The following is a 13,080-nucleotide window of genomic DNA, read 5'->3' as shown; positions in this document are numbered from 1 at the left end:
GGGAACGCTCACTAGCCTTCCGATTCCGAGGGGCTGGGGACTGGCTCCCCCCCGAAGCCACCTACCACCCACTGGAGGGAACAGGTGACTATTTGGCAGGCCTGGGAGGGGCAGCCGTTGGGACTGCAGGTTCCTTGACCCTCCTTGTCCAGTGGCCTGTCTGCCCGACTGTTTACCCAGTGCCCGGCCCCCTCTAGGGCGATGCGGGGCTGGTGGCCCACCCTTCCACGGGTGTGAATGTGTGAGCCAGGGACCGGCTGGGGATGCCGAGTGAGTGTCCTTCCTCCCCGGGGGGCATGGTCAGGGCCACTGACTAGGTGGAGCTCAGGCTGCTTGTGGGATGCGGCCAGACGATGAGAAATAAAGCCATAACAAACCACAGCATCGCGTGTCCTGTCGGGGCTGGGGCCTCAGGATCTGGACAGACCCCCTGAGGGTCATATGCATTTCTTGGGGGAGGGTTGGGGGCAGAGCCTCATGTCTGTATAAAGAGCAGAGTCGGTGTGCCTCCTGCCCGTAGCTGGGACCGTCACCCGCCCCATGGCAACATGAAGGTGGCAGCCAGCTCAGAGCCGATAGACCATGGTGGGGGTGGCGTACCACAATACAGCTGGGATCCATTACCCCCCAGCCCTGGAGGCAGCGTGTGTCCTGTGTGTCCCCCGGCTCCTGGCCTCAGGGTCGCGTGGCCATCTCTTCTGACGTCTCATAAGCACGCGTCCGTCTTTGGGTTTAGGGCGCATCCTGCTCCAGCCAGTGTGCCAACTCACTCCACCTGCAGATGCCATTTCCACATAAGGACACGTTCTGGAGTTCTGCATGGTTGTGAATTTGGAAGGACACCATTCAACCTGATATGGGGGGAAGGGTGATGGCTGTATGAAGGTCAAGCCCACTGGCCAGCCCCAGCCCCAGCCCAGGCTTTGGGGAGGCCCTGGCCAGTCATCGGGGTGCCTGGTGCAGCTCCACACTGGGGTTCCAGCAGCGGGCTCCGTGCTCTGGGCCTGGGAGCTCCCGAGGGGTCTGCCTGCTTCCTGAGCTCCACTGGGGGGGACCCCTGATCTGGGGCCTGTCCCTGTTGGCTTCTGCCTGTCCACACCGTTCTGTGCCTTTGTGTCAGGGTTCCTGCCTCAGGGGCTTTGGTTTTGGGGAGCAGAGAGCAGAGTACAGAGACGTGTGCAACGGGGAGAGGAAGCCGGTGGGGGGGGGGAGGTAGGCAGTACAGGGGGTGTGGCTTGAACTCCACGGCTTCAGCCAAGAAAGAGGGCTGTGAGATCCTTGACCCCAGGAGGTGGGAGCCTCGGGGGAGCTGTGGGCAGAGGAGGGCTTGGACTCAGGTGCTCACGGGCGCCCTCTGGTGGCAGCTTTGGGGAAGGCAGACTGGGAGTGGGTACCCCCAGCAGGTCAGGGGGCTATGCTTGTCCAGGTGGGGAACACATGAGGGGAGAAGGGGGCTGGGTTCCCTGGACCCAGAGGAGGGGCTGGACCTCTGTGGGCCTGACCACAGTTGCTCAAGTCTTCATAGTGACTCCCATCTTCAGGGTCAATGTCACTGCCGCCTCTTCTCAGACCCTCATGTCCCCCACACCACTACCCCGAGGCTGGAAGGTGGCTCTGGCTCCAGCTCGAACTCAGGTAAAACTCCCCACGTTTCAGGGGAAAAGCCAGCCCCTTCCCTTATTTCAACACAGGCTGTTAACTTCCTCTTCCTTTTCCACGAAACTGTGCCCATTATAACCAAAAACATGAAAACCACAACAACACCGGCAGGCAGACACAGCTGCCGTTATGTATGTGCTGGTGTTTCCCCGTCATGTCCACCCTGGGTATGTGGTGTGTGTACATGGGTGTACACCAAGTCACATTCTGGAAATGAGATCCACGTGTGAAAACAGTATTTCTGTCCGTAGGCATGTTAGGCGGTGAGAGGTGCACACATGTTACACCCATGGAACCATTGCCACATGGAAGGCATGGTGTGTGCATCGCCCTCAGCGCTCCTGGCTTCCATCCATGACCCCTCCCTGTGGCCTCCTTGTCCCCAGGTGCCCTCTGGTCCCGCCACTGCAGATCAGTCTCATTCAACTGTGGAGTCAGCCTGTATTTCCCCAGCATGTGCCAGGTGCCCTGCTGGGCATACAGATGCAGCTGCCAAGCAGAGACCCTGGGGCCTGCGGTCCACTGGAGTAAAAATAAACCTCCCAGGTGGATATGAGCGGGCTTTTGAGTGAAATCAGGGTGACAGGAGGGACTAAGCCATATGGAAATTCAGGACAGTGGTCCAAGCAGAGTGCACAGCCCGTGCAAAGGCCCTGGGGCAGGACCAGGCCTGGCGAGTTGCAGGAGCAGTGAGGAGGGGGCCTGTGTGGGTGGGGCAGTGATGGAGGGGGAGAGAGGAAGGAGGTGGGGCACAAGAGGCCCCTGGGGAGTTGGTGGGCATTTGCTGCATGCTGTGAGAGTGATGGGAAGCTGTGGGGAAGGAAGGGCAGAGGAGAGGAGGGCTGCGGCAAGGCCACTGACTCCCAGGGGACAGTTGGGAAGATGACCCTGTTCTGTGGGCTCCCTGAGCATCAGTGAACATGACCGCAGGTCTCCATCAACCCTGGGCAGCAGCAAATGATTTGGGCAAAAGTGCAGTCCCCTACTGGGACCCCAGTGGCATCGATCTCTTTCCAGGGTCTGTGTTTTAAGGCTATAAAGCAGGAAGAGCATCTGGTGAAACCACCTTGGTCTCTCCTCTTTCTGCACAGAGGCATCTCCCACTGTAACTTTCTCACTCTTAAAAATGTTTATGTGTGCGTTTAAGGTTATGTTGTTGTTCAGCCACTCAGTCATGTCCAAGTCTGCAACCCCGTGGACTGCAGCACACCAGCCTCCTCTGTCCTCCACTATCTCCCAGAGTTTGCTCAAACTCATGTCCATTGAATTGAATCAATGATGCTATCTAACCATCTCATCCTCTGTTGTCCCCTTCTTCTGCCTTTAACCTTTCTCAGTATCAGGGTCTTTTCCAATGAGTTGGCCCTTCTTATCAGGTGGCTAAACTATTGGAGCTTCAGCTTCAGCATCAGTCCTTCCAATGAATATTCAGGGTTGATTTCCTTTTGGATTGGCTGGTTTGATCTCCTTGCAGTCCAAAGGACTCTCAAAAGTCTTCTCCAGCACCACAGTTTGAAAGCATCAATTCTTCGGCATTCAGCCTTCTTTATGGTCCAGCTCTCACACCTGTACATGACTACTGGAAAAATCATAGCTTTGATTAGACGGACCTTTATTGGCAAAGTGATGCCTCTGCTTTTTAATATGCTGTCTAGGTTTGTCATAGCTTTCCTTACAAGAAACAAGCGTCTTGTTTATGGATATGTACACAATATTCAGCTTTGCTTGTGTGTGGCCTACACATCTGTGAGTCACATTGTACTGTCCTTCTCTTGCATTAACTCTTGTTTTGGTATCTCTCACTTACACTCCATGCTCCTTTTCCCTGCTGTGTAGTATTCTGAACTCAGAAGGGACAATGGCTTATCTACTGGCGCCCTGCTGATGTTCATACCATCACAAGCCTTCATAGGTGCTTCTCAGGAGGGAGTGTGTTTAACCAGATGCCAGAGAACTGTGGCCCTTGACTGTGTCTGGCCCACTGCCCATCTTTGTAAATAAAGCTTTATTGGCACATGGCCACAACCAGACTCACCCAGCTGTGAATCACCCTCAGCTGTTTTCTCACTGCAGGGGCCACAAACCCTCAAATGCTTACTGTTCCAGCCCCCCAGAAGTCCACAGGCCCCCACTGTGGGGGGTCCACTGCCCTCTGGTTTCTCCCCTTTCTCACCATAGGACACATCTGGCAGCTACCAGAACAGACTGGTGGTACAGTCCTTTTGCAGGGGACACACGTCCTGGGCTGCTTTGGACATTTCAGCCTCAGTTCAGGAGCTTCCCAAGTGGCTCAGACAGTAAAGAGTCTGACTGCAATGTAGGAGACCCAGGTTCGATCCCTGGTTCGGGAAGATCCCCTGGAGAATGGAAGTGGCTACCCACTCCAGTAGTCTTGCCTGGAGAATTCCATTGGCGGGCTACAGTCCATGGGGCTGCAAAGAGTTGGACACAACTGAGTGACTAACACACACACACACACACACACACACACACACATCCTTGGCTTCTTTTGACATTTCAGCCTCAGTTCTGAGAGTTATTGATAATTTTAATCATATTTGACCTACAGAAGGTCCAGAAAAAAATTAAGGGAGAGGAGGAGCAGGGGTACAGGGGGCGCTGGTACAGGAACCAGGAATGAAGTGGGGGTGTCATTGCCAAGCTCAGGGCGATGTGTCTGCTGGGTGTCCCACAAGAGAGTCACTGTTCCCCCTTTGTGATTAATGAGCAAGTTGTAGGTTGATCCTTTAGTCCAAGGGTCGGCAACCACTGACAGCTCCTGCTTGAAACCACCGGGACCTGGTGCCCAGCGGGGACACTCCTTCCATTCCTCTGCTAAAGGCACGGGTCAGGATCACATACTTGCATCTATGTCCAGTTTGCAGAGGACAAAAGGGTTTCTGGGCAGGAGAAGTATCTTGCCTTAAGGTCCCTTGGCAACAGGACGCTGCTGGCAGTCACTTTTAAAAATATATATTTTTTTATTATTTGGCTGCGTCCTGCAGCATGTGGGATCCTAGTTCCCCAGCTGGGGATTGAACCCGTGTCCCCCAGGTGGGAGTGCAGAATCTTAACCCCTGGACCACCAGGGAAGTCTCCCACCTTTTTTATTTTTCTTTTTTTAAGTCTTATTGAGATACATTCACACACCATAACATTTGCCATTTCAGTGTGTATAGTTCAGTGGGTTTTAGTCCATTCACAGAGCTGTGTATCTGTCAGCTCCATCTAATTCCAGAACGTCCTATCCCACTCCTGAAAGGAAACCCTGCTCTCATGAGCAGTCACCTCCCCAGCCTCTGTCCCAGCCCCTGGTAACCACAAACGCACTGTATGTCTCTGGATTCTGCCTGTTCTGAACATTTCACAGAAATGGAATCCTGCAATACAGACTCTCATGCCGTTTTGATGGCGAGTTACAGAAACACAGTAAGGCTAGCTCATTCAGAAAAGAGCTTTTATTCATCTCTTTCTCATTCTAACTTGGGGAGGGGGAAGATCCTCTGACAAACTCCCTAGTTCAACACCCAGGCCCTCTTGTTCCCAGGCTCAGAAGAGGAAGGAAGAAGCCCTGAGGGGCAGGTGTCCACTCCTAGGGCCAAAGGGGCAGAGCCACAGCAGAGGAGGGATGGGGGGAAGAGACCATGATCACTGAGGGGTGCATGGCTGGGTCCCTACTCCTATTTCCAGCCCCTCCTTTTCTTCCCCCACCTCCGCACGGGAGAGAGATTTGCTCAGGGGGTGACAGAGTTGTGTTTCAGATTCCCCCCACCCCCGCCCCCTGGCTGTGTCCAGGGAGTGCGGTTTGCTGAGACGGGGGCAGCAAGGGGTTGGCTCGATGAAAAACCTTTTCCCATCCCTGAAGCCAAATGGCGAGGGTCAGAGAGGATCTGGGCAGTTCCATCCCAGCAGAGGGAGGGCAGAGGGGCTGGGGGCACTGAGCCCTGGACAGCCCCGGGTGCCTTGTATCCTTAAATGTGTGAAGGCAGGAGGCATTTGGGGCGGGTGGGGACTGCGGTACAGTGTTTCTGGGGGACAAACCCTGAGCCCCTAAGCCCTGTCGGATGGGCACATCTCTGGGGATGTGCCAGAGGAGGTGTACACAGCCTGGACAATGAGGGTCTTGGGGGCACTGAAGGGATGAGGCCGAAGGACACAGGGTCCAAGGGGACGGGGCATGGCTGACCTTTACCCAGGATGACACTTGGGCTGGCAGTGCAGAGACCACTGGCACTGGTGCTCCAGGCTGGGCCCCCAGTCCCACTGGCTGACCCTCCCACCACCACCGGATGAACCCCCAAACCAAGGACGGCAAGACCAGGACCCAGAAAGGACATTTCCCTTCATGGGCTCAGTCGTCATCACACCCACGCCCTGTGAAATGAACCCACACCCCGTGAAATGAGAGTCTTGCCTGTAAACGTCGAGACGGGGACACAGTGGCTGTCTCCTCACACCTTTGCTGCCCCTCACTTGGAGACTGGTTTGAAATAGAGTCCCATGCCCCTCATCATACCCATGGGGTTGGGGGCGGTTCTGTGTTTTCAAGGGAATGCCTGCCCAGGTGGTCTCCTGCACATCTGAGGGGCAGTGCCGCCTGGACACTCCCCCCCTGATCCCAGTCTGGCCCCTCTGCCAAGGTAAGCCAAAGTAAGCACCTTACCCATTCACATCAGCAGTTCTCACCTTGGACCCTGGACCACATCTAGGGACAACTGTCACAACTGGGGGTGCCCTTGGCACCAAGAGGGTGGGGCAGGGAAGCTGCTCAACAGCAACCCCAACTCCCCTGCACAGAGAATGACCTGATCCCAACTGTAGGGAGTTTTCCTTTAAGATAAATTAAGTCTGTTTAATTATTTTGAGAAACTCTATTCTGGGAGACTGTGCAAAGGTCCTCGGGCAGGTTTTTGACAGCAGATCCTGAGAGCCAGTCAACCGGCTGGGAAGTAACTCAGCCCCAGATTCCCCATCAGGCTCTGTTCCCACCCTCACTGTCTTTTAAGTAACAGCCCAGACCAAGGACCTCCTGCCACGAAGCCGGTGTGACCAGCTTTCCTCTGCTGATAATAAAATCAAAGTCAGCCTCAAGTGTTCTAGGTGCTCTCAGCTACACAGTCTTGGTTTTCTCTGCCATGACCTGTTCCCTGATATGGCTGATGTGTGTCAGGGAATAAACGCCAGGGGTGAAGATTGCTCAGGAGGTGGGATGCTAGTGGTAAAGAATTCTCCTGCCAGTGTGGGAGATGCAATAGATGAGGGTTTGATCCCTGGATCAGGAAGATTCCCCTGGAAAAGGAAATGGCAACCCACTCCACTAATGTTGCCTGGAGAATTCCATGGACAGAGGAACCTGGTGGGCTACAGTCCATGGGGGTCACTAAGAGTTGGACACGACTGATCACACACAGTTACTGAATTTTAGATCATGGAGTTCAGACTCAAGTTATACTGGGCTCTTCCCCACTCCTTGTCCCCAGTGGGAGAAAGAGGCTGAGGAAAATGCCTCTTTGACTCACAAGAGAGCTGGTGGGGTTTTATTTTTATTCTTTTAAATGACTCTCCCAGCATATCAGAGGGCCACAGGGCTTCAGCATCCTGTCTCCATGGAGACAGAGCCTGTCTCCAGCCCAGCACCACCAGCTCAGCCCCAGGCTGAGCTGAGAACCAGGGGTGCAGGGTCAAGGGGTGGGGTGTTCTAGGAGGACACTGGATCCCTTACCCGGGTTCTGCTCCTCCCTCAATCCTGTCTTGGGGTGGCTGCTGGTATCAGGCAGGGTAACAGCCATTTATTGAATGCTAAAGGTGCTCCTGGTTTTATGCTGAGCCTCACCTATTAGCATCACTGAATCCATGCCAGGGGCTTCACCCTCTTTAGTCCTAACTTGGCAAATAAGGAAATTGGAGCTTGGCTGTCTAAAACATGGGGAAGATGCTGTGGGACTGTGGGAAGCATGTGGGTTCATATCCCAGCAGTCTCAGTGTGTGACCTTGCCCAAGTGACTTGACCTCTCTGGGCCTCAGTTTCCCCCTCTGTAAAGTAGGTATAGTAACATTACCCACCTCTTATGCTTGCTATGAGGGTGACCTCTACTGAGGAGCAAACTTTAAGGATAGAGAAAAATAGAGAATATTTTAATATAATAGTTTTCAAAAACTAAAAATAATGCTGAAAAAAATCCATGATGAACAAAAAGGTCAACATTTTAAATAGAATCAGAATTACTGATTTTTCCTTTGGCTCATTACAGCACTATGACTGATCCTGTTTTTGTTTCAAAAAAAAAAAAAAAGAGGGACTTCGCTGGTGGTCCAGTGGTTAAGACTCCATGCTTCCACTGCAGGGGCATGAGTTTGATCCTGGATCAGGGGACTAAGATCCCACATGCTACATGACCAAAAAATAAATTGTAAAAAATGAGAGAGAGAGAGAGAGAGAGAGAGAGAGAGAGAGAGAGAGAGAGAGAGAAAAGAAGCCTTCTGTATTAAGAAAAAACAAAAAACAAAGAAAATACATTTAAACTAAAGTCAGGGTCAGTAGACTGACCCCTCCAGTGGCTGTGTGGTGCTTTTTATCTTACAACCTCTGACCCCAGTTCCTCCAACCCTGCCTCAGGGCCTTTGCATCTGCCTTTTCATTCTTAAAGGCCATCCTCTCTAAGCCTTCCCTGAATTTGCCTCCTAAAGCCATCTCTCTACTTCTGTTTCCTCCATTGCATTGAACACAGTCCAAAGTATCTGGTTTAGGGGCTTCCCTCGTGGACTAGTGGTTAAGACTCTGCGGAGGGCTATCCCTGGTGGGGAAACTAAGAGCCCACATGCCTTGCAGCATGGCTAATAATAATAATAAGGTATCTGGTTTATTTGTCTGTACTCATCCCAGGCATTGTGCTGTGGATTGAGTCAAGCACTGAGAACAGAGCCTGGTGTTGGAAAGAGAGCAAAGTGACTTATCAATCAATCAATCAATATATAATGATGCAAAGAACTGACTCATTTGAAAAGACCCTGATGCTGGGAAAGATTGAAGGCAGGAGGAGAAGGGGATGACAGAGGATGAGATAGTTGGATGGCATCCCCGACTCAATGGACATGAGTTTGAGCAAGTTCCAGGAGTTGGTGATGGACAAGGAAACCTGGTGTGCTACAGTCCATGGGGTTGCAAAGAGTCAGACATGAGTGAGTGATTGAACTGAACAGAGAATTAAATTAATTAAATTATCATGAGTATAAATGCTATGGAAGAAAAAGGAAGCCTGAGAAAAGAAGTAATGGTGGCTAAATGATTTTAGATCAGGTAGACACAGAAAGTGATGGGAGACTGAAGGAGCGGACTGGGCGAAGGGCATTCCAGGCACAGTTGTGCAAAGGCCCTGAGGCAGCACCACAGCTCATGTGTTGGGGCACCAGTGAAGTGGTGCATGTGTCTGGAGCAGACTGAGCAAGGGAGAGAGAAGGTGGAGGGGAGGGCAGGGAGGTGCTGCAGGAAACTCAGGCTTTAATTTGGAGACATCTTTGGATATTTTTTTATATTGAATTGTAGTTGATTTACAATGCTGTGTTAGTTTCAGGTGTACAGCAAAGTGGCTGTGTACATATGTATATGTATATATTCTTTTTCAAATTCTTTTCCATTATAAATTGTTACAAAATATTGAATATATATAGTTCCCTGTATTATAGAGTAGGTTCTTGTTGTTATCTATTTTCTATATTTACTAATTATATATATATATTATATATATCTATATAGATATAACATAGATATATATCTACTAATATAAATAATATAATACTAATATATCTACTAATATAGATAATATAATTTATTGTATCTACTAATCCCAAATTCCTAACTTATACCCCCCTTTCCATTTAGTAACCATAAATTTGTTTCCTATATCTGTGAGTCTGTTTTGTAAATAAGTTCATTTGCCTCATTTTGTTTTGATTCCACATTTAAGTGATATCATATGATATTTGTTTTTCTCTGCCTGACTTACTTCACTTACTATGAGAATCTCTAGGTCCATCCACGTTGCTGCAAATGGCATTATTTCATTCTTTTTTATGGCTGAGTAGTATTCTGGTGTGTGTGTGTGTGTGTGTGTGTGTGTGTGTATACACACAGACGTACATACCACATCTTCTTTACCCATTCATCTGTTGATGGACATCTAGCTTGCTTCCATTTCTTGGCTATTGTAAATAGTGCTGCTATGTATCTTTGGAATGCATGTATCTTTTCAAATTCAAGTTTTCTCCAAATATATGCCCAAGAATGGGATTGCTGGATCATATGATAGATCTATTTTCAGCTTCTTGAGGAACCTCCATACTGTTCTCCATAGTGACTGCTCCAATTTACATTCCCACCAACAGTGTAGGAGGGGTCCCTTCTATCCACACCCTCTCTAGCATTTATTATTTGTAGGCTTTTTGATGATGGCCAGTGTGAGGTGACAACCTCCTTGGGTTTTGATGGAGAGTTTTAGCAGGGATGGCGTGATGCCCATAGAGCACTTGGCTCAAATGCATCCATTTCTTTCTATATATTTTGAACAGTATGTGCCCGTGGCAAGTGTGACCAAAAGTGTCGCTGAGGATATAACACAATGATCGCTGTTTCTATTCCGTAAGTTACAAACGTAAAAGTGCTGAGCATAGTATTATCAAAATACTCCTTCTTGTTGCTATTATTTTTATTATTATTAATGTTATTATTCTGTCTGCTTAACCATTCCATGGACAGTCCTGTAAAAGCCAAGTGAGCGCCCCGTAGAACTGTGTGCTACTTTTTGTGTTTTTCCTGGTGTTATCAGTGGGAAGACCTCGAGCCACCTCGAAGCCCGGTCGGTCCTGCCTAAAGATTTGCCGTCACCCACCCAGAAGGCAGGGGTTACGAGCCCGCTGGCCTCAGTTTTCCGGCTGGGACAGGGCGGCCAGGAAGGATGCCGGATGTGTGGGATGCAGGATGTTCAAGTGCGATTCGGGATAGACGCTGCGCGCGGGGGCGCCGCCGCGGCGAGGAGCTCTCTGGCCGCCAGGGGCCGCTGCGGAGCCGCCCTTTTGTGGTCCTGATGCTGGCGCGAGCGGGCGCGCGGAGGAGGGAGGAGGGCGCGGGGACCCGGCGGGAGGGAGGCGGGAGGCGGTGTCCGTCGCTCCAGCTGCGAGTCCGCCCGCCGCCCGCCGCCGCCGCCGCCGGCTCGGTCCCGCGCCCGCCGCCCGCCTTCGCCCGCCATGGCCCGCCTGACGGAGAGCGAGGCGCGCCGGCAGCAGCAGCAGCTCCTGCAGCCGCGGCCCTCGCCCGTGGGCAGCAGCGGGCCCGAGCCCCCCGGGGGGCAGCCCGACGGCACGAAGGACCTGGACGCCATCAAGCTCTTCGTGGGCCAGATCCCGCGAAACCTGGACGAGAAGGACCTCAAGCCACTCTTCGAGCAGTTCGGCCGCATCTATGAGCTCACGGTGCTCAAAGACCCCTACACGGGCATGCACAAAGGTGGGCGCCCGGCTCGCTCCCCTCCCCTCCCCTCTCCTCCCTCGGCCTCCCCACCCCACCTTCCGGCATCTTCTCCCCGCCACCAACCTTCCTCTCCTCACCTCCTCCCTCCGCTTGCCTCTGCCACGGCATCATTTCTTCCCCCCCAACCCCGGTCTACCCACCCCCTCCTCCCCCCTCTGGGGGTGCAGCTGACAGATCCGAGCTGGCCCCCTCCCCTCCTCCGCCCCCACTCCCTCCCTCCCCACCTTCCGGCATTCTCTCTCTCTGTCTCTCTCTCCCTCTCCCTCTCTCTCCTCTTCCCTTTTCTCTCCTCTCTCATCTCCCCCTTCCTCCCATCCTCCCCGCCCCAGCATCCTTCCCTCTCTCCCTCTCCCTCTCATTCCCTCTAGACCCCCACCCCGTCCTTCCTCCCTCACCCACTCTTTCTTGCCCCTTTGCTGGGAAGCTGCCTAAACACTGCCACCCCTCCCTGTGCACCCCCCCTCCATTCATTCGGCCTCCCCAGGCCCGTCGGGGAAGTTTGCACCACTGGATTTCATTGCTTTGGTCATTTGCACAAAGCCAGGCCGGCGGGGCAGGTCCAGCCGGCCGCGGGGGACACGGATGCTCAGGATCTCGGGCTAATCGGTAACTACAAAGAAAGCGGGTGGGGGGGTGGGGGTGCAGGCAGCTAAGCCAGTCAGGGGGAGCACCGGCCTCTTGGGTGGTTCAAAGGCTACCGTGTACCCTCCCCCATGCCCACCCTCTCTGTTTGGATCAGCATTCCCCCTCCATTTCTCTGTGCCACCCACCGCCCCCTCCGCACCCAGACTGCCGCCTCCACCTTTGGCTCAAGTTAAAACTGGCCAAGCCTGTTAGCAGTGTGTTGAGGGCTGAGGCCAAAGATGATGAGCTTGGGCTGTCCATCTGGCAGAGCCCAGATCCTGGGGTGGACAGGGAGGTGTGGGCGACCTGTGAGCCCAGCAGAGGAGGCAGGTCGGGTGGGAAGGCCTGCCTGCCTCCCTGCCACCTGATTCTCTGTTGGCATGCTGACAGGGGGTGCTGGGGACTGTGGCCCCAGCCCTGGGCTCAGATCACGGCACAGTGTCTGGATTGGGGTGGCCCTGGCAGTTCTCCTGGCAGGGGATGGGGACTGAGGGGTGGGGACGGTGAAGACTTTGTGCTGACACCCTCGGTGAGACCCTGGAGGGGCCTTGGGGTTGGATCAGGGCCCGTGACCTATTTCAGACTGCATTCATCCCCATCTTCCTCTCTGTGTGGCAGGCATGGTAAGCATGAATACGTGTTTGTTGAATGAATGAATAATGAACAAATGAATGAATCAGTGAATGATGGGTTGGGACTGGCCATAGGGAGGATCTGGTGGGTTGAAGTCCAGGCCTGCCACTTCAGCTAGCCCCTCCAGCTGATACCCAGGGGGAGGAAAGCAGCTCCTCCCATCCCCCATCTCTTTCAAATCCAACCATCACCCAAAAAAAAAAAAAAACCGGCCTGGAAAATCTAACCGCTCCCTGTGGCCTAGGAGGGCAAAGGGCTTGTGCTCACCCATGAGTCAAGCTGAGGGATCCACAGCTGTGTGAGGGGTCTTTCCACAACCCGAACCCCCAGTGTGTCCGAAGGGCTCATTTCTAGAAAGATTCTGATGGAGGTGGTGTCCACGTGCCCCCCCCAAACGTTGAATGAAAGGCTGCTGGCGAGCTCTGGGTCTCGGAGACAGATGGGGCGTGGGGAGATGGAGCCACCCGGCGGTCCTCCCCTCTTTTCTCATTTTTAAATCTCTCCTGGAGAACCCTACCACCCCCACAGAAGGGTAAGGGAGAGACTGGCTGGATTTTCACTGACCTGAGAGCCTCAGTTTACCTGTTGTCGACAGAACAGGGTCTCATGAATGCAGGTTTTTTTTTTTTCTGGCTGGAGAA

The 13,080-nt window shown here is 52.8% G+C and overlaps 1 protein-coding gene across 5 annotated transcripts in view; it reads left to right on the top strand.

The window, feature by feature from the left end:
• Window positions 1-10,749: 10,749 nt before the first annotated feature.
• The window catches only part of CELF5 (CUGBP Elav-like family member 5), a 51,448-nt gene continuing 49,117 nt past the window's right edge, over window positions 10,750-13,080 (top strand). For 2 of the 5 annotated variants that reach the window (XR_003035532.2, XM_024995027.2), the window contains exon 1: window positions 10,750-11,158. Coding sequence is in view for 3 of the 5 variants with exons in the window: in XM_024995027.2 (XP_024850795.1) it covers window positions 10,900-11,158 (259 nt within the window). In the remaining 2 variants the exon portion in view is untranslated. Of the gene's footprint in view, window positions 11,159-11,431; window positions 11,789-13,080 lie in introns of those variants that run through there. The other 3 variants (XM_024995026.2, XM_024995025.2, XM_024995029.2) reach the window with 2 other exon arrangements.

This window comes from Bos taurus, chromosome 7 (genome assembly GCF_002263795.3).
Source record: "Bos taurus isolate L1 Dominette 01449 registration number 42190680 breed Hereford chromosome 7, ARS-UCD2.0, whole genome shotgun sequence".
Classification (NCBI taxonomy): Eukaryota; Metazoa; Chordata; class Mammalia; order Artiodactyla; family Bovidae; genus Bos; species Bos taurus.
This window is presented reverse-complemented; position numbering and strand designations above follow the sequence as displayed.